Source organism: Ctenocephalides felis, unplaced genomic scaffold (genome assembly GCF_003426905.1).
Source record: "Ctenocephalides felis isolate EL2017-DRISC unplaced genomic scaffold, ASM342690v1 CF-g0.4_SCAFFOLD_03573, whole genome shotgun sequence".
Classification (NCBI taxonomy): Eukaryota; Metazoa; Arthropoda; class Insecta; order Siphonaptera; family Pulicidae; genus Ctenocephalides; species Ctenocephalides felis.
Window position 1 is genome coordinate 2,490,289 of NW_020539727.1, and position 27,596 is coordinate 2,517,884.

The 27,596-nt window shown below is 30.2% G+C and overlaps 1 protein-coding gene across 2 annotated transcripts in view; it reads left to right on the forward strand.

Moving 5' to 3' along the window:
• The window catches only part of LOC113389235 (pituitary homeobox homolog Ptx1), a 197,194-nt gene that overhangs the window by 74,549 nt on the left and 95,049 nt on the right, over positions 1-27,596 (forward strand). For both annotated transcript variants that reach the window (XM_026626294.1, XM_026626293.1), the window contains exon 2: positions 8,395-9,259. In XM_026626294.1, coding sequence (XP_026482079.1) covers positions 8,608-9,259 — 652 coding nt within the window. In that variant the 5' untranslated portion in view covers positions 8,395-8,607. The remainder of the gene's footprint in view (positions 1-8,394; positions 9,260-27,596) is intronic.

Below are 27,596 nucleotides of genomic sequence, written 5' to 3' on the forward strand. Positions count from 1 at the left end.
TGTGTTATAATTGTATACAATTTTATTAGTTTGTTATAATTGTATACAATATTACAAGTGTGTAAATTGTATTTTTATTATGAGGAACTGGATTAACTAGTTAGTGATTGTTTGATTTCGTTTGTTGAATAATTTTTATACTTAAAGACAAAAAGTGTGTTAAAGTTGTATATGATATTATAATTGTATTTTTATTGAGAGTGCTCTATGAAGAACAAGATCAACTAATTAAGTAATCGTTTCGTGGAAGTTGTCTTAATTGATTTCGCTCGCTGAATAATTATAAATCACTATACAACTAATTTATATACGTGGTGTAAATATAAGTAATATTCATAAATTACAATAATCGATTTATTCCTCCTTAATAGACGTGTATATCGTTTACTACAGTGTGTTAGTTAGTGATGTGAGTGAGTTGCGATGCCAATGAACCATGTTATTAGTGATGTTTGATTGATTTTAATAAGTTATCGAGCGCAGAGAGAAATTATACAACGGCCGTGCAATTTGTCGATTGCCGTTTACACTTGTTGCTCGCATTTTCGATGGAATTTTATTGGGGGGTGCTACTGGACGGACAGTGGACAAAAGTTACAGTTGAAATAGGTATTTTATTTTTTTAGCGTGGGGATTGGGGGTTGTTTGCACGCTTGTATGCGTGCATAAGTGTATATAATAAATAAATAATAGTAGTACGATTCTGTGATTACACTTTCACATGTTTTTTTGTTATTTACTTTATTTTTTTATTAAACTAGTTGTAAGTGGCATTTGACTTATTGCAAGTTGCATCATAGATAACCAATATAAACATATATAGAAGTTCATGAGTTGCATTAACATGAAATGAGATGCATGAATAATTGACTTAATCATGAGAAATAAATATATTAATTAACTTCCCGAAGGAGAAATTTATGTTTTCATCAAAAATCCGATTCGCTCATTTTATTTTTCTCGACGTTTCAAGCATCATTCTGAATCGAATGAGACTAATTTGGAAAAAGTAGGTGTGTTGTGCATGTGTGAACAGATTTTTTACCGTAAATCGACGTTTTCTCAAAAACGGCTGGACCGATTTCAAACATTTAAAAGCCATTCGATGTATCTCGATGAGGACTAGCGTTTCTTAGTTTTATATGACGATCGGCCGAGCCGTTTCTTTGTAAAAAAATTTTGGTCCACGTTTTAGAGCCCACATTCTAAATCGATTTTGAAAATTCGAAAACAGTTCGAAAGATTTTGATTGGGAATCGTGCTGATTAGTTTTTGGTGAAGATCGGCCGGGCCGTTTTCTTTTAATAAAGTGTTAAAGAAATTTTTTTTGGCGATTCTTATGATTTTTTTACGATATATGCCATAGTCTTATATATCATACTAAAATATTACGGCCCTACTACGATAAGTCGTTTAATTTTAAAAATTCTTGCAAAAATTTGTATCGTTTTTTGGTATTTGTCAAAATTAGACCTATGATGACGTTTTATCAAAAACGCCTGAACCGATTTCTGAAATTTGTGAGCCATTTGATGTATCTCAATGAGAATTTCTCATCGTTTCTCAGTTTGTGCGACGATTGTGATTTGAAAAAAATTCTTAAAATTTTCGTCCACATTTAAGCTCATACTACTTATTGATTTTATATAATCAAAACTGTTCGAAAAATATTAGTTTGGTATGATACTGATTAGTTTTAGGTAAAAATCTACCGAGCTGTTTTCTTGTAATTAACTGTTGAAAAAAAATTAAGCCCATTTTTATGGTCTTATAGAACTTACTGAAATTTACGGCTTTACGACAAGTAGTTTAATTTTAAAAATTATCGGAATTTGAGAAAAATGGAGTAGTTCTTTTAACAAAATTAAAATTAGAAGACTCTTAATACTGGTATAACCATAGAGTCTTGGTCTTAATGCACATACTAATTTTTATTTTTTTATAACGATTTTTTTTTTTGGAAATTAAACTATAGTTTGTTAATTTTATTTAAAGTTCTAAAACTCACTTATATACTTCAAATAAATAATTTTAACTTTGCAATTTGTTCGTTTTGAGGGGCATAGACGAAATAAGTAGAACGAACTACATGATTATAATTTCATAGAAAAACCAATTAGTTTAATTACAGTTTTAAGACATGTGAAGTGTTACAATATGCTGTATAATTTTATTAGGTTAAGTAGCATTAATATATAATGTTGTATTATTGTATTATATTAGATTATATTGCCAATATTGATATTGAAAGTCAAATAAAAAAAAATTAGTGGTGTTCGGCATTGGGCTTTAAGGCAAATCCCTGGAACTTATCCTATCGTAATGAAAATATTCGAGAAATATTAAATGATTTCAAATAGATCATTATTTATACTGCAACTTTCATTATTCTTATTTGAAAGACAAAATATAAAAGCTTATAAATTGTTTACTTGAAAAATAAATAAACAAAACTCGATCAAACATAGTTAGAATAAAGAAACTTATTTTCTCATATTTCTATGAATTATATAAACTGAATTGCAAAATTAAAATTGTTTATTTAAAGTATATACGAGTCTTAAAATTTTAACTAGAATTAAAATCAAAATCCGATTAATTTTTGATATTTAAAAAAATGGAAATTGAAACTATTTTTTTTTCAATTTTGGGGAAAAGAATTCACTGTCCTAAACTAGTAATTTCTTCACAAGAAAAATGTTTTTTGAATCATTCAAATCGGAAGCTTTGTTTTTTCAAAAACTGCAATTTTTCACACTTTCAGCTTCTTATCTGTGAAACGGCTGGGCCGAGTCTTTGCCAAAACTAATCACCATCGCTTCTCATTTTATAAATTGAATGGTTTTTAAATCATTGAAATCGGATACTCTGTTCTATCATAAACTCAATTACTATTTTATGCACTCTTTACTCCGTATCTCCGTAACGGCTGGACCTGTCTTTGCCAAAAACTAACCAGCACATCTCCCAATCAATAGGAATCGAATGTTTTTTGCCCGAAAACGTGGACAAAAAATGCGGACATACAAAACTCACACACACATATCCATTTTTTCTGAGGTATATCAAAATGTTCAGAAATCTTCGAAACGTAAAGATTTGCACAAAATTTTAATTTTGATTTTTGGACGATTACTATAACTTATTCTACGGGAAATTAACAATATTTTAATATCGTTTAGGATTCTACTGAAAAGCGCCTATTACTACTTACCGTTGTTATAATAAGCCTCTAGCTCTCCTACTGTCAAAATCGGTATTAATTATCTTGTAATACTTATTTACAAGCAGCCATAAGCTTAAGTATCATTTTTGAAATTTTGCAAAATTATTCCAAAATGATCGGTGAGTGTTGATAGATAGACACAAAAATTTAATTGTCATTTTTTTGTAATTATATTATTTACTCTACAATAAAAAATTGGAAGGCAATAAAAAAATGTAATTTTTTTTAACTTGTCAAGCAGCATTTCATTGCGGATGAAAATTGCTTTATATCATTATTTGCTATATTTTATTTTCATATCTAAATAACGATGATAATTAATGGTTTACAATAATGCCCGGTCGCTGTGTAATTAAAAATCATATAAATATCGTTAATGGATATGACTGCAGGGTTAACTTCCCATCATTATTACTCTCATTAAATATATTACTACAAATGTTAATATATCAATTAATTAAACAATAATATAATTAATTATAGTGTATGCAGGTATTATGTTTAAATAGCGGTTTAGTACGATCGCTGAACTTTTTGAAATTCAGTCAAATAGTCTAATAGTCTTTAGTCGACTATATTGATCCATTAAACAAAGTCGAAGTAGAAGTTTGTTCGCCAGAAAATTCGACTTGCTAATTTTACCAACTAGTTCAGATAATAATAGTTCAAAATTCTAAACTTTTTAGATTGACTATATACTTATAATATATACACTATAATTACTTTTACTTTTACTTATAATATATACACTATAATTATATACTTTTTAGACGTTTTAAATCGTTTTAAATCGTTTGAGACCAATTTTGGAAAATTGTGTCCGTGAATATATGTGACCTCAAATCTTTCATCAATAATTTCTCAAAAACGGCTGCATCGATTTTAAATATGTAGAAGCTCTTTGTCGAAACTCGATAAAGACTCGCGTTGATTGCGAGACGATCGCCCGAGCCATTTTTTAGCGCAAAATTGCTAAAATTTCATCCATGTTTCAGCCAACCCCTGAAAACTGAGCCGATTTTGAAAATTTAAAACCATTCAAAAGATATCATTTGCAAAATCGTGCTGATTAGTTTTTGGCAAAGATCTGCCTGGCATTTTCTTCGTAATAGTTAATATTTTAAACTTCCCGTAGTGTTTGTAATTAGTGAGTTATTGTAATCGTCCAAAAATTGAAATTGAAACTTTTTGCATATTTTCGCGTTTTGAAGGTTTCCAAACATTTTGGGATATCTTAGAAAAAATGGATGTGCGCGTGTTTTTCGTTCACGTTTTCGGGCGCACGGATCAACCGATTTAAATGGTTCAGAAAATATTCTATTCCTCTTGATACGGATATGTGCTGATTAGTTTTTGGCAATAACAGATCCAACCGTTTCGGAGATACGGAGCAAAGAGTGCAGAAAATACAAATCGAGTTTTTGAGAGAACGGAGTAGCCGATTGGAGTGATCTAAAAAACATTCAATTTGTAATGATTGGGAGAAGAGGTGATTAGTTTTTGGCAAGGACAGGTCCAGCAATTTCAAAGATACAGAGCTAAATGTGGCAAAAATGGCAGTTTTTGAGAGAACTAAGCATACTAAGAATAGAACTAAGATTTGAATGATTCAAAAGAACTTTCTGCTTGTTTCAACAAAATAATCGCTTTTGAAAAAAAAATTTCTTTGTTTCAATTTTTTTATCAGATTTTTTTTGTATATTGAAAATAATTCAGATTTTAATTTTAATTCTGACTAAAGTTCTAATATACTTTAAACAAATAATTTCAACTTTTCAATTCAGTTTATATAATTCTTTTAAATATTATACAATGTTACAGTATTTATAATAATCTATTTGAAAACATTTAATATTCTTTGAACAATTCGTTGCAGTACGGAAAGTTCCAGCAATTTGCCTTAAGGCACGATGCTATACACCACTAGTTTATATAAAAATGCTCTTCAAACTAGATATAAATTAACTTATATGCAAAAGGAAACGAGTTTATGACAATGCAGTACGAAAACTAGTTTAAAATTTTTCGATCCGGTAAGAGTGACGTCACGGACTGCTTGAAATTAATTAACTGTTATTCACTTAAAATAGAAGGAGCTATTAATGGATAGTTCAGTATTTTTTTTTTGCACTGCGCGCCCCCCCCGCTCTAATAAAAAAAATGTTGTGCCCCCTTAATTTTTTCAACAATTTTATTTCATAAATACTTCATGAATATTATCAGACTACAAATTAATATGCAATGTTATGTAAAAATATGCATTAAATATAACTATTTTTTTCGTTAATTGTTTTTTATATTAATTCAAAATTTTTGATTTATTTTCGATAATAGTATTTTGGAAAGTGCCGTACGCGCCCCCCTGTAACTGCACTCTCCTGAGGGGGTACGCCCCACAGGTTGGAAACAGCTGGGTTAGTTATTCTTCACACGCAATCTTCTTTAATTGCCAAAAATTTTAGTTTAATGTACTTTGTATAGATAGCTATAATAAATAAACTGAAAAAGATGCACCACGTTTTTTGTGAGGCTGATTAAATCTAATGAAGTTGATGCAAACCAGAGAATACGAACATGTGGGATCAATGAAATTTTAAATTTATCAAATTTTCGATTTTAACAAAATTGCTTCCTAATTTGCTTTCCTAATAGCAGTAAATATTTTTTTAGACCTGTGTCTAGTAATATTTCAATTAAATTCTTTTATAAATAATAAGTGGATCCATATTTTTAATAGAGATGAAATGCGATTTTTAAAATAGTATCATTTTGATTGGGCAGAAATATTTGATTGATTGAAATTTCTTTTTGATACTATGCAGTAATTTTGGTTTTATTATTTTTTAAGTTTTGTAAACTATTTGTTTATTTTCTACTAATTATTATAGTCATGCATTTCCTTTGGGAAAATTCGGTAGATCATTTATTATTTTTTTACTACTATCAAATCTGAATCCAATTTGATTATCATGTCCGTTATTTGAAAAATATTTATTTTTGATTTCAGATGACTTGTTCAAATGTTTTTCTGGTTTGTTTGTTCTAATAATAAATATTTTGTTTGCCTATCTTATTTATAGCTGACTAATATGTCATTTGTACATTTTTTGGTATTTTCTTGATTCGAAACGTTTTTTTTAAATTACCATTTTTAAACCTATTATGGAATTTTATATTTTACAATAAAGCAACATATTTTTATCCTGAGCTGTTATAAAATCTTCTATGATGGATTTTATATTGGTGGGATTTATTTATTGTCTTATAATATTGTAATTTTATTTTTCATTGTAGCTCTTGAGGCACCATTTAATATTTTCTTCATCAAAACAGTCGTAAAATTTAAGTTAGACACAAACAAAACAGACATTTATCAATTTCAATACTAATTTTCGCACGGATTATAACTTTGACAGAAGATTGTTTATAGAATCAATATTTATAAATATTAGTCGGCAAACAATAAATTTGTCTTCATAATCAATAAAGAGCCACATAAATGTAAAATCTATTTTAAATGAATGAATTAATTGGAATTATTGAAGAACCAAGTTTCTTCATTGGTTTGCAATTATTCTAACATGCATTTTTATTTTTCAATAAAACAATAAAAAAAAAGTGATAGCACAGGTCCACAAAATTAAAAAAAGTTGTCTGTATTGGATTTGCGGCATATGTTTTCCAATAATCTAAAATCAAAATTGGGGGTCAACTTACAAAAAATTGAAAAAAAAAAGTTAAAATAACGACCAAATCTCCGATCTAGTTATTCTTTTGCATAATAATCAAAATCTTATATTTTTTCTCGTTTCCAAACCTTTCTTACCTTAAATGACCATTGAGTTTCAATTAAATGATTTATTGAGTCTTTTTGTAGAATTCAGCAGTAATTTGCAAACTAATTTTGCACCCCATTGCCGCTGGGTAATCTGCAATCATGTTTGCAATTTGAGTATCTGAAAATGTGTTGGCAAAATACTGCTGTATTCTACCAAAAAAACTTAATTAATAGATTTTTTAAGCGGATATTTAATAAGATAGATAAGGTCAGGAAACGACAAGAATTATAAGAGTTTAAGCATCATGCAGAAAAATGAGTAGATCGTAGATTTTGTCGTTTTTTCAATTTTTTTTAAAGCTTTTGTCATTTGACCCCAATTTTGATTCATATTCAGCGGTAAAAACTACATTGGAAAACATATGCCGCATACTTAATACAGACAACTTTTTTGAAGTATAACTTCATTAGGCGCGACTAGGGTGTAAATCTGTGCAAATGCAACGGAAAAAGCGTTACGGCCGAGTCGAGCGCCAATGATTCGTCGTTCGCTCTCGATGATATCATTTCTATACGGGTCGATTGTGATTAGTCGTCGTGTCGCGTGAGTATGATTGGTTTGATTATATGCGTATACATGGCGTATACGTTGTTTGTCCCCAAATGCAAGAACCATATTGTTCGGAATGTCATTATAGATTTTAAGGTTACGTTATTAAAATGGAAATTATATGCAAAACAGATACTACAGCTGTTCAAAGAATGAGACTGTATCGCCAGCGAAAAAGTAAAAAAAAAAACAAGCAGTCAATGAATGCATGTTAATTTTAATTACATAAAGTTCTTAACACATAATTACATGATGAGTGAAGTTGCGAAAACAATATTTATTTAGTCGTTGTTTAACATATTCCTTCATAACAATTATAGAAGTTATTAATCAGCAATTACTTCATATCTCTAATGAAGGTTCATTTTTGAATGCTAATTACAATCAAACCGACCATTTCATATTTGAAGTATAACTTTAATTACATTATTGTTTTTAAAAATTATACATATTTTTAATGCTATTATAAATATATACTTTATAATTAATCATTATATAAATGTGTATAATGTTAGTGTTACCTGAGTGTTACCATACTACTAATGAACATTATTCAAAATTATTATATGATGTATTTATTTTTACTTAAATGCCAACTTGTACAGTAGCAAATAAGTTTTACTTCAATCGCGTGTGAACCTTACGCGCACTCTTTTTTATTTGGTGGACCTGTGTAATTTTTCAATTTTATTTAGTAATATTCGTAATTTCAATTTTATTTAGTAATATAATATTCGTAAGTAATAATAAATATTAAATTGTCTTTTATTCTCTTTACAGGTTGGACATGATGACGCTGGCCAAGTCATAAAAATAATGCTCGAGCAAAAAACCACATGCAAATTGTCTACTAGAATGTAAAATAGATACTGACATCAATATTGAATCTACTTGCTATGGTTAAAATGATCATGTGACATCTAAATGCGTTGCTTTTCGACACATATGATGTGAAAAATAAGTCGATGATTGAAGTCTTTTCATCTAATTGTGATGCACGCCGCAGTATCGGAACCTCTAGACAACATGATGGAGACTGCCGAAGTGGCAACTGCAGATGACGAGATAACTCCTGGTGATTCAACGTTTAGCCTTCTTCCTGGTGAAGAAATGGTATCATCACATAATTATGCAGAACCTTGTTTGTCTAGGCTGGAATCTCCTAGTTTAAGTGAAAGACAAGGGCCAATAGACGATTATGAAAGGCTATCATCAAGTAATTTGTCTCAAGTGGATGCACCACAAGATGTTCTGGAAGGGACTTATGAAACTTCTAATATCGAAGGTTTGAAATTGGAGCAGGACTCTCATTTATCAAATCTGGATTCGGATAGATCCGATAGTCCTTTCAAGTGTGCCAAGATTCCAAGACTGTCAGAAACACCATCTCCTGCAGCTAGTTTGCCTGTTTCGATTGATATTTCTGGTTGCAATGTTGCTGGTGCCGCCTCTTGGCATCCTCATGTATATGCAAGGCCGCCAAGGGCACCAACGCCTCATTTTATAGCAGACATCCTAGGATGGGGAAAGGAATCTAAAAACAGGACAATAAATGAGGATGTAGTGAGCTTAGAAACTAGTGAACCGTTAAATTTAAGCGTGGCCAAAAGCTGTAGCACGAAGAGTAGAATACTTCTGAAGAAAGGTGAGTTTCTAAAAATAAGTCATGTCACTTTTGAATTAGGAAGAATTCTTATCAAAATTTAGTTTTTGCATTTAAGAATCGTTACATTTGCGTCCTATGATTGAATAAGTTGTTATTTCTGATAGTTGCTACAAAAATTGAAATCAGAAGTTTTATCTTCTTTTTGCATTTTTGGATACTTTTGGTTTGTCTAAGTAGTTTGTTAAACATTTATCAAACTGAGACACATTATTGAAATTAGCAAATATTCTTGTCAAAATTTAGTTTTTGTTTTTAAGAATCGATACATCTGGGTCCCATAATGAAATATAGTTATTGATTCTGATAGTTGCTACTAAAATCGAATTCAGAAGATTTGTCTTCTTTTTGCATTTATGGAAACTTTAGGTTTATTTCAGTAGGTTGGTAAGTATTTTACAAACTGAGGCGTTTTTGTTAAATGAGCAAATATTCTTGTCAAAATTTTGTTCTTGCGTTAAGGAATCGAAACATTCGAGTTCCATGAGGAAATTAGTTATTGATTTCTGATAGTTGCTATAAAAATCTTAATCAGAAGTTTTATCTTCTTTTTGCTTTTGTGGAAACCTTGGGTTTGTCTCAGTGGTTTGTTAAACATTTTTCAAACTGAGCCAATTTTTTTAAATTAGCGAATAAAGTTTGATCTCGGATTGAACTAATTAATTATAATCGGTACAGTTCAAATAATTTTGTGTCAAGATTGGTAGACCTATAGACCTATTTTTTATAATTAATATCTAACGAAAAACCAATGAGTTCTAATCGATTTTCAATCATTATATATTTATATATATTATTTTTGTTATTAAAAAAGTCACTAGGTTTCACTAGGTACTTTAAAAATCTTATCAATTTAAATAATCAGAATGAAAAAATATAAAAATAGAATTAGTATTTATTTTAATTCTCTCTGCAAAAGTTACTCTAAGGTTTTTGATCATTTTGTTGATGTTCTCTCAAAAATTGTTTTAAATTTTTTTTTTAATATCAAAAATGATTTGGATTTTAATTTTAATTCTAAAATTCAAATTCTAAAACTCACTTATATACTTAAAATGAATAATTTTAAGTTTGCTATTCAGTTCATATAATTCTTAAAAATATGAGATAAGTTACTACATTCCAACTCCGCTTGATCAAGTTTTGTTTATATACTTTTCATGCAAACTTATATGAAAGTCATTGTCCAATTTAAAAGCTCTTATATTTTGTCTATAAAATACGAATAACGAATGTTACAGCATTTATAATAGTATATTTGAAAGCAATTTATATTTCTCCAATATTCTCCATTTCAATTTTCTCGTTCATTACGGTATGGGAAGTTCTAGCAATTTGCCTTAAGGCACGATGCCATTAGTTTGAACTTTGTTGAGCTCGTTTATTAGGAAGAAAACAAATCATTCGAATTTTGAAAAATCAAAAAATACTATTATATTACAAAAATTAGAAGTACAGAATTGAAATGCGTATTATCATTTTGATTTTAAACTCTTCATTTATTGACCCAAGACTCATTTTAAAAGCGATTATTGTGATCAAGACCATTTTTTAGGAGAAAGCATTTTTGTATTTTTATGCCATAAACTTACGATAGATCTTTATTTGGAAGTCTTTAGTTCACATAGTATGATAAGATAAGCAGAAATGAATTCGATATTGCATATATACTAATTCGAACTTTATCGACTTCTGAGATTATAAATAGACACTTAACAATTGTCTTTTGAATATTTATCAAAAGGTATGTTATTGTTATATGTTTATGTTATTCATAGGAATCAATCAACGATTACACGCATGTGGTGTTTCTATCTAATATAAATAATAAAGAAATAATTCATTAGATTCAATCTAAACATTTCTAAATAAAGAGCTTTCATAAGTTCTTTATCATATAGAAAACAAACGATATTATTGGACCATTGCACGAGATAGAAATTTGTGAATATTTTGGCATATCTTAGAAAAAATGAATGTATGTTTGGATATAATTTTTTGTTAACGATATCGAGTGCACGGATGAACAATTTTAAATGATTCAAAAAAGATTTTATTCCAATTGATTGAAACACGTGCATATTTTTTTAAACGTTTAAAATTGCTTTTAAACTAGCAGTGTCTCTGCTCTTTTGCAACAGCAGTATTTTCCGCAGAAATGACACTGCTGTATGGAACAGAGAGCCGCCCAGTAGCTCTTCTAAAGGGACCAGTCACAACAAAATACGAGGTCTGTTCAAAAAGTACCCGGAATTACTAATAATTAAATTTCGCGGGTCTGGAGTGTCTGATTGTCAAATTTTTTTTTTATTGTGTTGGTATACATGCCCCTAAAGTATGATGAAATTTTCAGCTATATTCACTGTTTACTTTGTCTGTGGTAGTCGCTAAGGTTCGACGTGTTTTTCTGAGCTCGGCGATTTTTACAATGGAAGAATTGAAAAGTCAAAGAATTTGTATTAAATTTTGCGTAAAAAATGAAATAAAGTGTTGCAAAGTGCAAAAATTCACCAGATATGGCTCCGTGTGACTTTTTCCTATTCCCAAAGTTGAAGAGACCCATGAAAGGACGGCGGTTTTCCTCGATTGAAGAAAATCGCTGAGAGTGCTCAAGGACATATCAAAAAGTGAATATCAAGGGTGATTCGAAAATTGGAAAAAACGCTGGCATAAGTGTATTATATCTGGGGGGGACTACTTTGAAGGGGACCACATTAATGTAGACGAATAAATAAATATTTTTTTGAAAAAACGGAAATTCCGAAAACTTTTTGAACAGACCATGTATTTCAAGATTTACCAAACATTGTGAATTAATAAAAATGTATTAAAAATTAAAAGAAACACTTCGGGATAACTTAGGTCGATGAATGTTGAAACATATATTGAAAAACTATATGTCGTCTATAGACGACACTCGTAGTTAGATGCATGACATACACGATTTGTGGCTGAAAATTGAATTTCTTCAGATTTCAATAAAATTGCTGAATAAGTTTGATTATTGGGCGATGCTTTCGAGCACTATCTCTTTGGGTTTGAGAATCACTCCTCCAACCCACACCCTGAATTGCAATCGGTATTTATCGAAATTCTTGCAAATATCCTATTCAACTCCTGCAAATGCCAATAGTCCATTATGATGCCTACAAGCTAATAACGATTCGTTGTTTATAAATTTCAATTAGCGGACGATCATCAATATAATTCTGTTCGTTTGTGATATTATGATATTGTATTGGCAGTGATTCAATAGACAAATCGCTCGCGGCCACGAAGAGTACGGACGGAGCATCTGGATTGACTCGAACGGTTTCCAAACCTTAATAGATAATAGATAATCATGTAATCGTTTAAGAAGAACTATTAATATTCACAGAACTGCCCATACTTTAAACAAATAACATAGGCCAATAATTCAAACTAGTAGTGCATCGTGCCTTGAAGCAAATTGCTGGAACTTCCCGTACCGAAAACTAAATTAATAAAAACTAGCTGTAAGTGGAATTCTGTCTTAAGGCAATTAAGGCATCGTGTTTTAAGGCAAATTGCTGGAACTTCCCGTTCCAAAAATTATTATTTTTTTAAAAACAATTAACATTTTTGAAAAAAAATTACTTTGAAAAAATTAGATTTTTGAGAAACCATAAATTTGACAAAAAATTACTTTAAAAAAAAAATTTTTTTTTTGCAAAACAAAATTTTTTTGAAAAGAAAAATGTTTTCTTCATTTTGACATATTTTGGAAATTCTGAATTTTTTAACTTCCCGTAGGGCAAGTTATAGTAATCGCAAAAAAATCGAAAATGAAAATTTTTATATATCTTTACGTTTCAGAGGTTTCTGAATATTTTGGCATACCTTAGAAAAAATGGATGTATGTGTGTGTGTGTGTGTGTGTATGTGCGTGTGTGTATGTATGTGCGGATACAAATTTTCGTCGACGATTTCGGGAACACCGATCAACCGATTTGAATAACTCAAAAAACATTCGATTCGTATTGATAAGGAGACGTGCTGATTAGTTTTTGGTGAAGGCAGGTCTAGCCGTTCCGAAGATACGGGGCAAAAAGTGCCAAAAACGGTAACTCAGTTTATATGAGAACGAAGCGTCCGATTTTAATAATTCAAAAAACATTTTACTTGTATTGACAAGGTGAGGAACAGATCAAATTTTCATAAAGGCAGGTCCAGCGGTTTCGGCGATCTAATGAAAAAAGTAAAAAAAAATGCCATTTGGCGGTCAAAAATGAATGTTAGACATATGCACATCAAATTATCAGATATTTTATAGAGATTTTAACAATAAGTATAAATTTGGTTTACATTCCTATGGGTTCCGTACCAATATTTACGCGTTAGACGGCGACGCGGCGCTTACGCGTTTTGATATTTCGTCTTTATGCAGTTAAAGCAGTACGATTGCTTTGAAAAAAAGTTTAGATCTTCCAAAATATGTCAAAATAAAATAAACATTTTTTTCGAAAAAAAAAAAAATAAAAAAAAAGTAATTTTATGTCCAATTTATAGTTTCTCAAAAATCTTATTTTTTCGAAGTAAAATTTTTTCAAAAATGTTTAAAAAATAATAATTTTTGGGAAGTTCCAGCAATTTGCCTTAAGGCACGATGCCTTAATTGCCATAAGACAGAATTCCACTTAGAGCTAGTTAAGATTCTCATAATAAATATTTTAAAATAATTCGAATCAAATATGCTCAGTTGTTGGCTATCAAGAAGTTATAACTTTCCGTAGGGCAAGTACAAAAATCGAAAGTGAAAATTATTGCATATCTTCACATTTCAGAGGTTTCTGAACATTTGGAATACTTAAAAAATGTATGTGTGTGTATGTATGTATGTGTGGGTACAATTTTTCATCAACGTTTTCGGGAGTACCGCTCAACCGATTTGAATAATTCAAAAAGCAATCGATTCCTAATGATAGGGAGATGTGTTGAATAGTTTTTGGCAAAGGCAGTTCGAACCGCTTCGGAGATACGGAGCAAAGAGCGCAGAAAATAGAAATCGGGTTTTTGAGAGAACGAAGCATCCGATTTAAATGAACTAAAAAACATTCAATTCGTAATAGCGAGGACGGTGTTTAGTTTTTGACAAAGGTAGGTCCAGCCGTTTTGGAGATACCGAGCTAAATGTGCAAAAAATGGCAGTTTTTGAGAGAACTAAGCATCCGGTTTGAATGATTCAAAAAAAAAATCTGCTTGTTTTGACAAAATAATTTTTTAAATAAAAATAATTTAGGATTTAAAAAAAATTTTTTTTTAATATTTTTTTGTATACCGAAAATAGTTCAGATATAAGTTCTAATTCTGGCTAAAGTTCTAAAGCTCACTTATAAGCTTCAAATAAATAATTTTAACTTTGCAATTCAGTTTATATAATTCTAGACAGTGTTAAAGTATTTATAATAATCTATTTGAAAATATTTAATATTCCTCGAACATTTCGTTACGGTATGGGAAGTTCCAGCAATTTATTATATAAAAAACTAGTTTATTATTTATTTAGTTTGTTACATAGGCTAAGGTGTATTTCGAAAAATACATTTGAAATGTCTTTAAGAAAACACATAATAAAGAATGCTAAGTAATTGTTAACATCTAAATATAATGCTAGGAACGTATAATTGAAGATAAAACAAAATAATTTAGCTGGTAATTAATCTATTATGAAGAGTAATTAATTGAGTTAAAGAACGACGACATTATTAATTGATATTCATTTTGTAAGTAAATTTTAGAGCTGCTGAAGATCACTATGATTAATTAGATATTAAGCGGACTGTAAATTATAAATATTCCATCACTAAGATATGTGATTCACTATTTAGTTTATGATATATTATTGATCTAGAATTTACAACTTTCTCCTCTCGTTACTTTTGCTAGTATCTCAGTTATTATAAGTTACAGGTATTTATATTCATACATTCATACCCCTTACCCCGAAGGGTTCCAAGTTAAATAAAAAAGCTTGATTTTATAAATAAAATAAATTAAAAATTGATGCATTTGAAATAAAATATGATCATTCTAACAATAAGTCCGCTTAATTAGATTTTGTTTATATATATTTCATTCATACTTATACGTATAAACAACGTCTTCTAATCTAATAATTTCACATTTTGTCTACAAGGAACAAATAATGAAAATTATAGTTTTCATAATATTTATTTATGGATATTTGCCGACTGATTATTTTTATTCTTCGAATGTTCCGAAAGTTCCAGCAATTTGCCTTCAGGCACGATGCCTTGCGCCCCACTAACACCTACCATATTAAACCTGCATTATAAGAAAGTAGTGGAGTGGAACGTTTGGGATGTAGTAGTCTACCTAATTGGGGCATAATTCAATTTACACACATTTGGAAGCTAATAGTTTTTAACAAAGAGTCCAACATTTTTTATCCTAATTACCAAAGATTGGGGAAGTTTAGACCAAATTACCCATATCATGTAAAGTTTGGAATGCGCTGGTGTAGACTATTTAACTGAACATAATTTCCAATAAACAACGTCAGCCAACCTAGAGTCCGGTAATTGATCGCAACAAATGGACACGGATGAGTATCAAACAACGCGCGTGCGTACTATCACAATACAATATAATAGAATGGAATAGAATGTACATTGTACATACATTATGCATAATACATACATTTGGTTTCGGACATAATAAAGTTTCGTTTGATACGATCATGAATGCATTGCAAAAATTATAGTGGTGCATGGCATCGTGCCTTGAGGCAAATTGCCGTACCGAAAACTACATTTTTTAAAAAATCATTAAATTTTTTCAAAACTATGAAAAAATTAGAATATTGAGAATTTTGAAATTTTTGAAATAAATTGATTTTTTTTATATCATGTCCTTATAGCAATCGCGTTGCATAGCTCATTTAGAGTCGAAATATAGAAGCGCGTAAGCGCCGCATCGTAGTCCAACATATTCACATTGGTACGTAACCCATAGAAATGTACACACGATTTGTACTTATTATTATGATCTTTATAAAATATCTGATAATTAACTTCCCGTAGGGCAAGTTAGTAATCGCAAAAAATCGAAAATGAAAATTTTTATATATCTTTACGTTTCAAAGGTTTCTGAACATTTTGGCATACCTTAGAAAAAATGGATGTATGTGTGTGTGTGTGTGCGTGTATGTATGTATGTTCGGATACAAATTTTCGTCGACGATTTCGGGAACACGGATCAACCGATTTGAATAATTCAAAAAACACTCGATTCGTATTCGTAGGCAGGTCTAGCCGTTCCGAAGATACGGGCCAAAAATGGTAACTCAGTTTTTAAGAGAACGGAGCGTCCGATTTTAATAATTCAAAAAAAAAATTTACTTGTATTGTCAAGATGAAGAATTGATCAAATTTTCATGAAAGCAGGTTTAGCGGTTTCGGAGATCTAATGATAAAAGTAAAAAAAATGCCATTTGGCGGTCAAAAATGATCATTAGACATATGCACATATGTCAAATTTATAGTTTCTCAAAAATCTAATTTTTTCGAAGTAATTTTTTTTCAAAAATGTTAATCGTTTTTAAAAAAATAATAATTTTTGGTACGAGAAGTTCCAGCAATTTGCCGTAAGGCACGATGCCATGCGCCCCACTAGTTCCTTTTTTTATTGGATCTCCGAACCCGCTGGACCTGCATTTCCAAAAACTTCGCCAGTTGTTAATATCGCCAATACAAGTAAAATGTTTTTTGAATCATTCAAATCGGACGCTTTGAATTATCATTTTTTGGAACTTTTTGCCCAGATTTTGAACTTAGCTTTGAATTAATTACTGCAAAAAGACTAACAATGATGCTCAACGTCTGACAGGATTGTGATTATGGCTGAAACATTACTAAAGCTAGTCAATTTTTAAATAGGGCCACTACTATGCCATTTTGTTCATACATACTATTTTGTCCCTATTTCCCCTTTCTTTCTTTAAATATTGTTGCAACCACATACAATAGAACCCTTACTTATAATAAGCGTTAAAGCTTTGGTTCTAGTTTGGATGACAATTGAAAAGTAAGGTGTAAGTGGTATTTTATTTCAAGGCAAGTCCCACGAACTTTCTCATATATTAATTATGTCGATTATCAAGTCAATAAAAATTAAATTAAACAACTTTTAAAATTGTAACGATTAAATTTTCCTGTACTAAAAACTTTTTTAATTTTCCATACTATGGAATAACAGATTTGTATTATTGAAAAATCATTCGGTTCGTACACGATCACAAGGCGTTTATGCAAAAGACGATTTTGCCGTTTCGGAGGTATGGAGCGCAAAGGGTGTAAAAACGGTTATGCAGTTTTTGAGAGAATGGATTATCAGATTAGATTAATTCAAAAAACATTTTGCTGGAGTAGACGGCGTGCAAAAAATGTATTTACAAAAAATTTATTAATTTTGAAAATTTTCAAAAAAAAAAATCAAAATTTTCAAAAAAAAATATTTCAAAGTTTCAAAAAATTGAAATTTTCGAAATTTTCATCATTAAAAAAAAACAAAGTTTTGAAAAAGTTTTTGTCGAAAGTCAAAAATTTGAGAATATATTGTTTTTTTAAATCGAATATTTTTAAAAATTTCCAAATTATCAAAAAATTTAAAAAATACATTCTTTTTAAAAAACATTTCAAACTTCTAGAAAATTTTCAAAATTTCGAAAATATTTCTAAATTATCAAAAAAATCGCCTCATTTAAAATTTAAAAAGCACTTATAAGTTTACAGTATGTTTTTTTATAATAAATAATCTATTTGAAATTATTCGAAACAATTATTGATTTTTTCATTCCTCGAATGTTTAATTACGGTACGTTCCAGCAATTTACCTTAAGGCACGATGCCATGCGCCCCACTAGTTAAATTTTTAAAACGGGTACAGAATTTTTTGTAAAGTGCACGAAAAAATTTGCACTTGTCTACATAATCATATAATTGAATAAATTTTAAACAAAATTGTATCCAACATTGATATTACTAGAAATACATGAGAGTATTGGATAGTAATTTTATTTTAGAGGTTAAAATAGTTCAAGTGCACATTCGTTAACTATTTTGATACAATATAATCCAATAACAGTTTATTTTGATGCCACATTTATTACAACATTTTTGACCAAGCAAAAAAAGCCGCAGGCTTTCGATATGTGCAAATAAAGAAAAATAGATCAACTATCAAACTGTTAACCAAATTGCAAAGAGAATAATTATTTTAACTGTTTCAAATTATAATAAATTTCAAATGAATAAAGTAGTCTAATTCAAAATAAAGTAAAAATTTTAAAGCTATGTTTTGTCAAGTGCTTATTCGTGGATCAGCACTTGACAAAAGCAGTTATATTAGATCAATCAGCATATCAAACAGCAGTTATATTAGATTAAACTTGAAAAAATGAAATTTGAATATTATTTCAAATGAAAATATTCTTATATCACATCACTATTATAAAGATCTGATGATAATCCCATTACAAAGAGAAAGGAGAACCACTGGGTTACTTTCTGATAATCCTAGATTCGAAAGAAATACATCTCACAAGCTTCTATCAACTACCACAGAGTAGAATAATTTTGATTCCTGTTCAAAAATATGTGAAAAAATATTTCTGTAATAACGAAGTTTGATGAAAAAGCTGTTTATTGCTTTTCGTATTTACTAACCAAAAACTGATGTGCAAAATTAATTGGATTTCTTTACATACAAACATTGATAAAACCAGCTCTCGAAATGCCTATGGTGTTTATACAGCTTAAATGTAAAATTGGTTTAAAAGATAGATTTTTGAATTCTCTGTGGAGAAAATTAAATTATTTTATGAACATGTGATGTTTCCAAGCAAATTTGTTCAAATATGACTTTAATTTTTTATTATTTCAATTTGGTACTTAGTTTCAAAATTCTGTTACAAAAATTCTATTTAAATTGCTCCTCCTATAACGCGGTTAGCGCGTATCGTGTAATGGTGTAATTTAGAACCGCGTTTAAGGAAATTGACCCGTTTTGTGGAAAACCCGCCATAAGAAACATAGAATTATTACAAATCATATCATTTGGACCAATATCACATCATATGGAGACCAATAAATACAAAAGGCAGCATGAATTAAGAATAATTGTCTGTTACTTGAATTAGAACTAGTTGAAAGTTGCATTTTGGTTTAAAGGGAAAACTTCCCGAGAGGTGAATAATTGACTTATTCAATCTAAAATCTTTAAATATTTCGAAAATCAAGTTTTTGCTTTCAATTAAATTTTAATAAAGCGCTTTCCAATTGAATTTTCTCAAACACTTCTTAAATTATCTGTAATTATGATATTGCACAGACACGTGCTTGTATGTCCTGAAATTGCAGCTTAGTTTTCCAACTTTTAATTAATTGACAATGTTTGACTTATCACATCATTAAAGAAACTTTTGACACAATTTTTGGCTATGATGTTTTTTCCAACTTTAATGAATTTTAAAATTAAATTTTAAATTAAATTATTTTTTTTAAAAACTAATCACCTCTTCTCCCAATGAATACAAATTGAATGTTTTTAGATCATTCAAATCGGATGCTCCGTTCTCTCAAAAACTCGATTTCTATTTTCTGCATTGGACCTGCCTTTGCCAAAAACTAATCAGCACATCTTCCTATCAATAGGAATCGAATGTTTTTTGAACCATTTAAATCGGTTGATCCGTGCGCCCGAAAACGTGGACGAAAAATTGTATCCATACATACATACACACACACACATTCATTATTTCTGAGGTATACCAAAATGTTCGGAAACCTTCAAAACGTCGAAAAATGTAAAAATTTTCAATTTCGATTTTCGGCCCATTACAATAACTTACCCTACGGGAAGTTAATAATTTTACTCGCATGTTATTGGATACACCTGACAAAAAAATCAATCGCATTAACTCGTTATTGGCATCGTTAGCCAATGACGAATCAGTATTTGGCGTAACGCATTTTCGTTGCAGTTTTGCCGAGTTACTCTCTAGTCGCGCCTAAAAAAGTTTTACCTAAATAATAAAAAAATAATAAAATTACTTGCTTGGTATTGGATACACGTGACAAAAGAATCAATCGCATTGACTCGTTTCGAATGACTGCATCGTTAGCCAATGACGAATCAGTATTTGGCGTAACGCATTTTCGTTGCAGTTTTATTGAGTTACTCACTAGTCGCGCTTAAAGAAGTTTCACTTGAAAAATAAAAAAATAACAAATTTACTCGCATGTTATTGGATGCACGTGACTAAAGTACCAATCGCATTAACTCGCTTTGAACGACGACATCGTAAGTCAATGAATCAGTATTTGGCGTAACGTATTTCCATTGCAGTTCTGCTGAGTTATTCCCTTGTCGCGCCTAAAGAAGTTTTACTTGAAGAATAAAAAATATAATAAATGTACTCGCTTGTTCTTGGACACACGTGACAAAAGAACCAATCGCATTAACTCGCTTCGAACGACGGCATTGTCAGCCAATGATGAATCAGTATTTGGCGTAACGTAAAATTCCGTTGCAGTTTTGTTTAGTTACTCTTAAGTCGCGCCTAAAGAAGTTTCATTTGAAAAATAAAAATATAATAAATTCACTCGCAAGTTATTGGATACACATGACAAAAAAACCAATCGCATTAACTCGTTTCAAATGACGGCATTGTTAGCTAATGTCGAATCAGTATTTAGCGTAACACATTTCCGTTGCAGTTTTGCTGCGGGACTCCCTAGTCGCGCTTAAAGAAGTTTTACTTCTAAAATAAAAAAATAATAAATTGCCTCAAAAATATATAGTAAGCACGAATAGTACAAATTACTTCAATAAACTTACGTTTTTGCCATGGCACAGGTTTTATTATTTTCACTATAATTATTAATTGGAGACGAGATAAAATATTCTTCCGATCCAAACATTTTTTATCAAATCAAAATTTCTAATAAGACATTGCTTTAAAATCCAATGATCCTAGATAATAAAGTAATAATAATGACATTTCGAACAATATGCTTCAGGCTTTGACGTGTATGTTTGATGACGTATGCATACAATCAAAGATGCTCACGTGACACGACTGCCAATCACAATCGATTCGTATAGAAATGATTAGGACTCGACTCGAGCGTAACGCTCTTCCGTTGCATTTTCGCAGATTTACTCCCTAGTCGCGCTTAAAAATGTTTTACTTCAATAATAAATTTACTCGCATGTAATTGGATACACGTGACAAAAGAACCAATCGCATTAACTCGTTTCGAATGACGGCATCGTTAGCCAATGACGAATCAGTGTTTGGCGTAACGCATTTCCGTTACAGTTTTGCTGAGTTACACGCCTGAGGAAGTTTGACTTCAAAAAGAAAATAACAATAATTTTACTTGCATATTATGGGATTCTTTTGAGCACTTTCACTAAACTCCTATAGGAGAGAATATCGCCATAGCCGACGCCGTCTAGCGCCACTGCTGTTTATAAATAAACGAAGAAATTAAGTGATTAAATAAATAATTTTTAAACGTTCTAAGTTAAAATATAAAAGCATCTAATAACATCAAGAGAATCTTATTCCCCAAAAATCTTCAAAATCAATACAAATAGATTTATACGACCCAATATATTTCATGTAATAAAACCCAATCAAAGCAAATAGCATCTCGTACGTACTCCTCCTAGTTAGTGTAAATAGTTTTCAGTTGTTTTGAAGAGTCGGCACATTAATGTATGTAAACAAATACCTATAATACAAGCCGCCGAAACTTAAAAGACGCCCATAAACTCAGTAATGATTCTTTAAGGATTAACTCAAAAGACTTTTAGTTCAGTTTCTCTTTTATCTATCCAGAAATTAATCGAAGTGTTCGGAACTCTTGAAGAATGTTCGCGCCAGTCGATCATTATAAGTAGCAGGTATACATAATTTATTATTGAGCGATTTTGTTCATAAAGAATTTGAAAGTATCATAAAATCTGTTTAATACGCTTTATTTAGGCCGATTTGCATACCTGTTTCGCCGTGATTGATGTCTTAATGTAAGAAAAAGTTGAGGCTATTTTTGATTCGTGTTCGGATAATTATATTCGCAATAAAATATCTTAATTTGATGAGCTGCAAAAATGCTGTCAAGAGTAGAACGGACTCATTTATCGAACTAAAATGATTTTGGAGACTCTACATTCATAAACTAACTAGTTGATATTAGTATTTTGTTTTGATATTAGTATTTTGTTTGTTATTAGTATTTTGTTTTGATCATGAACTTACCGACATGTGTAAATAATTGACTTAATCAATAAAAAATTTATGAGTGATTAAAATTATTCCGAGTGGATTTATTTCACTTATTTGAAAACGAACGAACACTTAGCTTGGAGTATTTTCTAAAAGCAAGTTTTAAAAAATCAATCATTTTTATAATTGAACCAGTTTCCGTAGAACTTATGGTTTAGTATGTTCATTAAGACCAAGTACTCTATCGTTATACCAAGTGAATCGTCTAATTTTAACTTTAACAAACATAAAAAAACTACTCATTTTCTCAAACTTTGATGAATTTTTAAAATCAAACTACTTATCGTAAGGCCGTAATATCTTAGTAGGTTCTATAAGAACATATGATATATTTCGCCAAAAAAAAACTCCATGACTATCGGCTTAAATTCCCACGAAGATCCCTCTCTAGCTTCACACCTCCTACAATCAAACCTGGATACACTATAAGACTGGCTTAACATCTGGAGATTCAAGGTAAACAGCCAAAAATCAACTTATGTCACCTTTGCATTCAGGAAACATACATGCCCACCAGTAACTCTCTTCCATAATTTGCTACCCAACAAGGATAATGTTAAATACCTGGGACTCCACCTGGATCGAAGACTCACGTGGAAAACACACATTTGCCAAAAGCGTGAACAACTCGAAGAAAAGCGAAGACAACTATATTCGTTGCTGGGTCGAAAATCTAAAGTGTCGATGTCAAATAAAGTTTTGATATACAAATCTATACTTAAGCCCATTTGGACCTATGGCATTCAGCTCTGGGGCACTCAAATATAGAGATCTTACAGATGTTTCAAAATAAAATGCTTAGGCAAATTGCCAACGCATACTAAATACACCCCCAACTGGTTACTCCATGATGAACCGGGTGTCTCTTTCATTAAATAAGAGATTCCTAAACTTTGTCTAAAGTATCGGAGCAGGCTCACCTTTCATCCAAATAACCTTGTAAGAAAGCTGCTAGAACCAATCCAATTCAGAAGACTGAAAAAGAACTACCCCAACGACTGTTTTAGGTTTAATATTAATTACTAATTTCTATTTTTCTTTTTGTTTTTCTTCTTTCTGACAATTCATATATCATACTGTAAAGAACTGCATCACTGGATGCAGATCTTAGCTTTTTCTTTCTTTGTTCAATTCTAAGCCATGCAATTGATTTTATATCTTTTGTATCAAATAAAATTATAATAATAAAAAACTCGGCTCTTTTTCCAAGTTACAAAGAAACGGATTAACCGATCGCTGCACAAAACTAAGAAAAGATAATCCACATCGAAATACATCGATTAGCTTTTAAATTTTTGAAATCGGTTCAGCCATTTTTGAGAAAACGTCGACGAAAGGTCAAAATTCGGCTTTTACACACTTTCTTTTTTCAAATCTGGTCTTACATAAATCGGGTCGGAAAAAGCAAATTGGATTTTCTCTCAAAAACATAATCTTGTTTTTCGATTTTTTGACTTCTTGACGTTCCATGTTGTTCTAGATCATTTGACTGATTCGTATGAGGCCTTCAATCTTCCTACCAGAAGTTTCCATATTTGACTAGCTTCGTTTCACGAACCTCGGACAGCCTGAAGTCAAGCAGTAGTGACATCCGTTTTTACTAGAGAAAAAAGCACTTTCCCATGAATCAACAAATATTAGAGAAATTCTAATGATAGAAATATTTATAATAGAGATAGTCCAACCTTTGGGTTGTTTTTTAAAAAGCCACGTTGTTAGGAAACATTATCGCAACGGCTTAAAAGTTGCTGTATAAATAAAAACTAGTGGTGTATGGCATCGTGTCTTGAGGCTATTTGCTGGAACTTTCCGCACCGAATTGAAATTTAGAAAATCCGAATTATATTCAATATTAAAAAATTTTTTTTTGAAAGTTTTCTGAATCATTCAAATCGTATGCTTATTTCTCTCAAAAACTGCACATTTTCCACCGTATCTCTGCAATGGGCGGCCCAGCCTTTGCTAAAAATTGATTACCACTCCTCCCCATCATTACGAATTGAATATTTGTTGAATCATTCAAATCGGATGCTCCGTTATCTTACAAACTTGATATCTATTTTCTGCTCCGTATCTTTAAAACGGCTGGACCTGCCTTTGCCAAAAACTAATCAGCACGTCTTCTTATCAATACGAATCAAATGTTTTTTTTAATTATTCAAATCGGTTCCTGAAATCGTCGACAAAAATTTCTATCCGCACACACACATGCACACACATACATATATCCATTTTTTCTGTGGCATGTCTTAATATTTAGAAATCTCTGAAAACTGAAAGATATATAAACATTTTCATTTACGATTTTTTTTGCGATTACTATAACTTAGCCTACGGTAAGTTAATTAGACAAATTAATCTTAATTATATAAGTTATTTTGTAATTGCAGCATTTGGAACTTGAAAACATCTAATATCATTTACAATGATCCAACATAGTTTGTTGTTTTTTATGGTTGCTGAAGTGTATAATATGTTGAATATTGTTTCAAGCATGATATAGGATACCGTAAAACGTTATTACACAGTCGACTATTATTAAACATATTAATATGAATTTCATTAGTTGTTTACGTTTAGAATTCAAGTCGCACCTGATGCAATAAATCTAATTATGCTGACGAAACACAAAAAGACTATTCGAAGTCTTTAGGTATTCTGGGTTCTGCATTAGTTTCACATGTCTATAAAGGCATACACGTGCATTTATATAGATACATCGATTTATATATATATATATATATATATATATATATATATATATGTTAAAGTAGTTAATTTTGATGTTGAGAAATATGAGTAAGTTCTTCAAGGGCATACATCAAATAAAAGGCCTTTTATTTGATGTATGCCCTTGAAGAACTATATATATATATATATATATATATATATATATATATATATATTACACAGGTCCGGTTCTTCCAGTCAAAAATAAATTTATTGCAATAGTGACTTCTTAAATAATATTTGTAGTATGAAACTCAATACAGTAGAACCTCGTTTATCCGGACCTCAGTTATACGGATTTGCGATTATCCGGACTACCAACCACGACCAATTTATATGTATGTACATAACTACAATTTGAATTTTTTGCATAATCAATGCTGCAGTTCAGTAATGTCTAATTAAGAAACTATGTATCTACATACATAAGGAAGTTTCAATTTTTTAATAAACATTGATTTTCGTTGATACCTATGTTTGTATTTGTTATTTTTGATAAATATTCAACATTAGTTTTTACTCATTCGATTATCCGGATTTTTGATTATCCGAATGCCCATCGACAATAATTAGTCCGGCATACAGCTCGCAGCGAATTTTTTAAAACTTTAACTAATTTTTATAATTAAACCACATCTCATAGGCCTATAATATTTTAAGAGGTTTGTTTTCACTATCAACTCTATCACCGTGTAATATTTTATCAAAATCAGATAAGGGTGAATTTGAAATTCTCCTTGTTAGTCAAAAGTACTTATAGTATAATGATTTTTGGATACCAGGATAATATGTATTGGGAAAATAAATATTTAAAGTAATTTTATAAATTATTAGAGTAATTAAATACTTCTTATGTTTATCATATTTGATATCGCAATTTCAATTTGATATTCAAACTATTGAGACTTGTGTCAATATTAAATACAATTATATTCAAATAACTAGTTGGTTTTATGGCATCGTGCCTTAAGCCAAATTGCTGGAACTTCCCGCAGCGTACGAAATGTTTGAGGAATATCAAATGTTTTCAAATAGATTATTATAGAAACCGTGACATTGTTTAATATTTATTTATAAGAATTATATAAACTAATTTATGAAGTTAAAATTATTTATTTACAGTATATAAGTGAGCCAGAATTAAAATTAAAATCTGAAATATTTTCCATATACAAAAAAAAGAAAAAAAAAATTGAAACAAAAAAAGCCATTATTTAATGTTGAACCATTCAAATCGGTTGATTTGTGCGCCCGAAAACGTGGACGAAAAAATGCGGATACACAACACACACACACATCCATTTTTTGTAAGGTTTGCCAAAATGTTCAGAAACCTCTGAAACGTGAAGATATGCAAAAAAATTCATTTTCGATTTTCGGTCCATTACTATAACTTACCATACGAGTGTTAAATGACTCTGCCGCTTGAAGTATTGCTGATTTTTATTTGCAAATGACCACATTATATTTTATATTAAGATACACTATTATAATTAAGTGCAAGAGGTATTATGCCTTAAGGTAAGTTGCAAAAACTTTCCGATATGTGTGAATAATCGATTCATGCAATAAGAATTTGAGATTTAACTTTGATAATTAAATTTGGATATTTTGACAATAACTATCATTCCAAACTTTTATGAATTTTTATAATAAATTACTTTTTGTAGGTCTGTAATATTTCAAGATGTTCGTTAAGACCACTAGAACTTTATCATCATATAAAGCTTTACAAAAACTGTGCAAAAAATTAATTACAAAGAAACGGCCTGTCCTATGTTTTTACCAATAGCACATTTATCTAAACAGCATGATTTTCAACTGATATCTTTTGAATGATTTTGAATTTTCGAAGTTGGTATAATATTTTTGGTGAAAACGTGGATAGAAAAATGTTCACTTAACTACCAATTATAACGGTTTGGCCGATTATCGCGCAAAAGTAATCCTTATCGAGTTTTGTCAAATAACTTTTATAAAGTTTTGAAATTGGTGCAGCTATTTTCAAGAAAACGTCGACCAAAGTTCAGATTTTGGTATAAACACATATTCTTTTTCTAGCTTTGGTGTGTAACGATTGAGAATGACTGTAAATGCCGCTAAAACTCAAATTTTACAAATCGGACTTTCTGTTAAAAGCAACTTCTCAAAGCTTCTACTTGTTCTTAGGGAAATTAAAAAGTCTTTCGAATTAATTAACAATTTTTTATTTGTGAAAGTTTGTTTGATCTTTTGCGAGTAATTGTTGTTTTT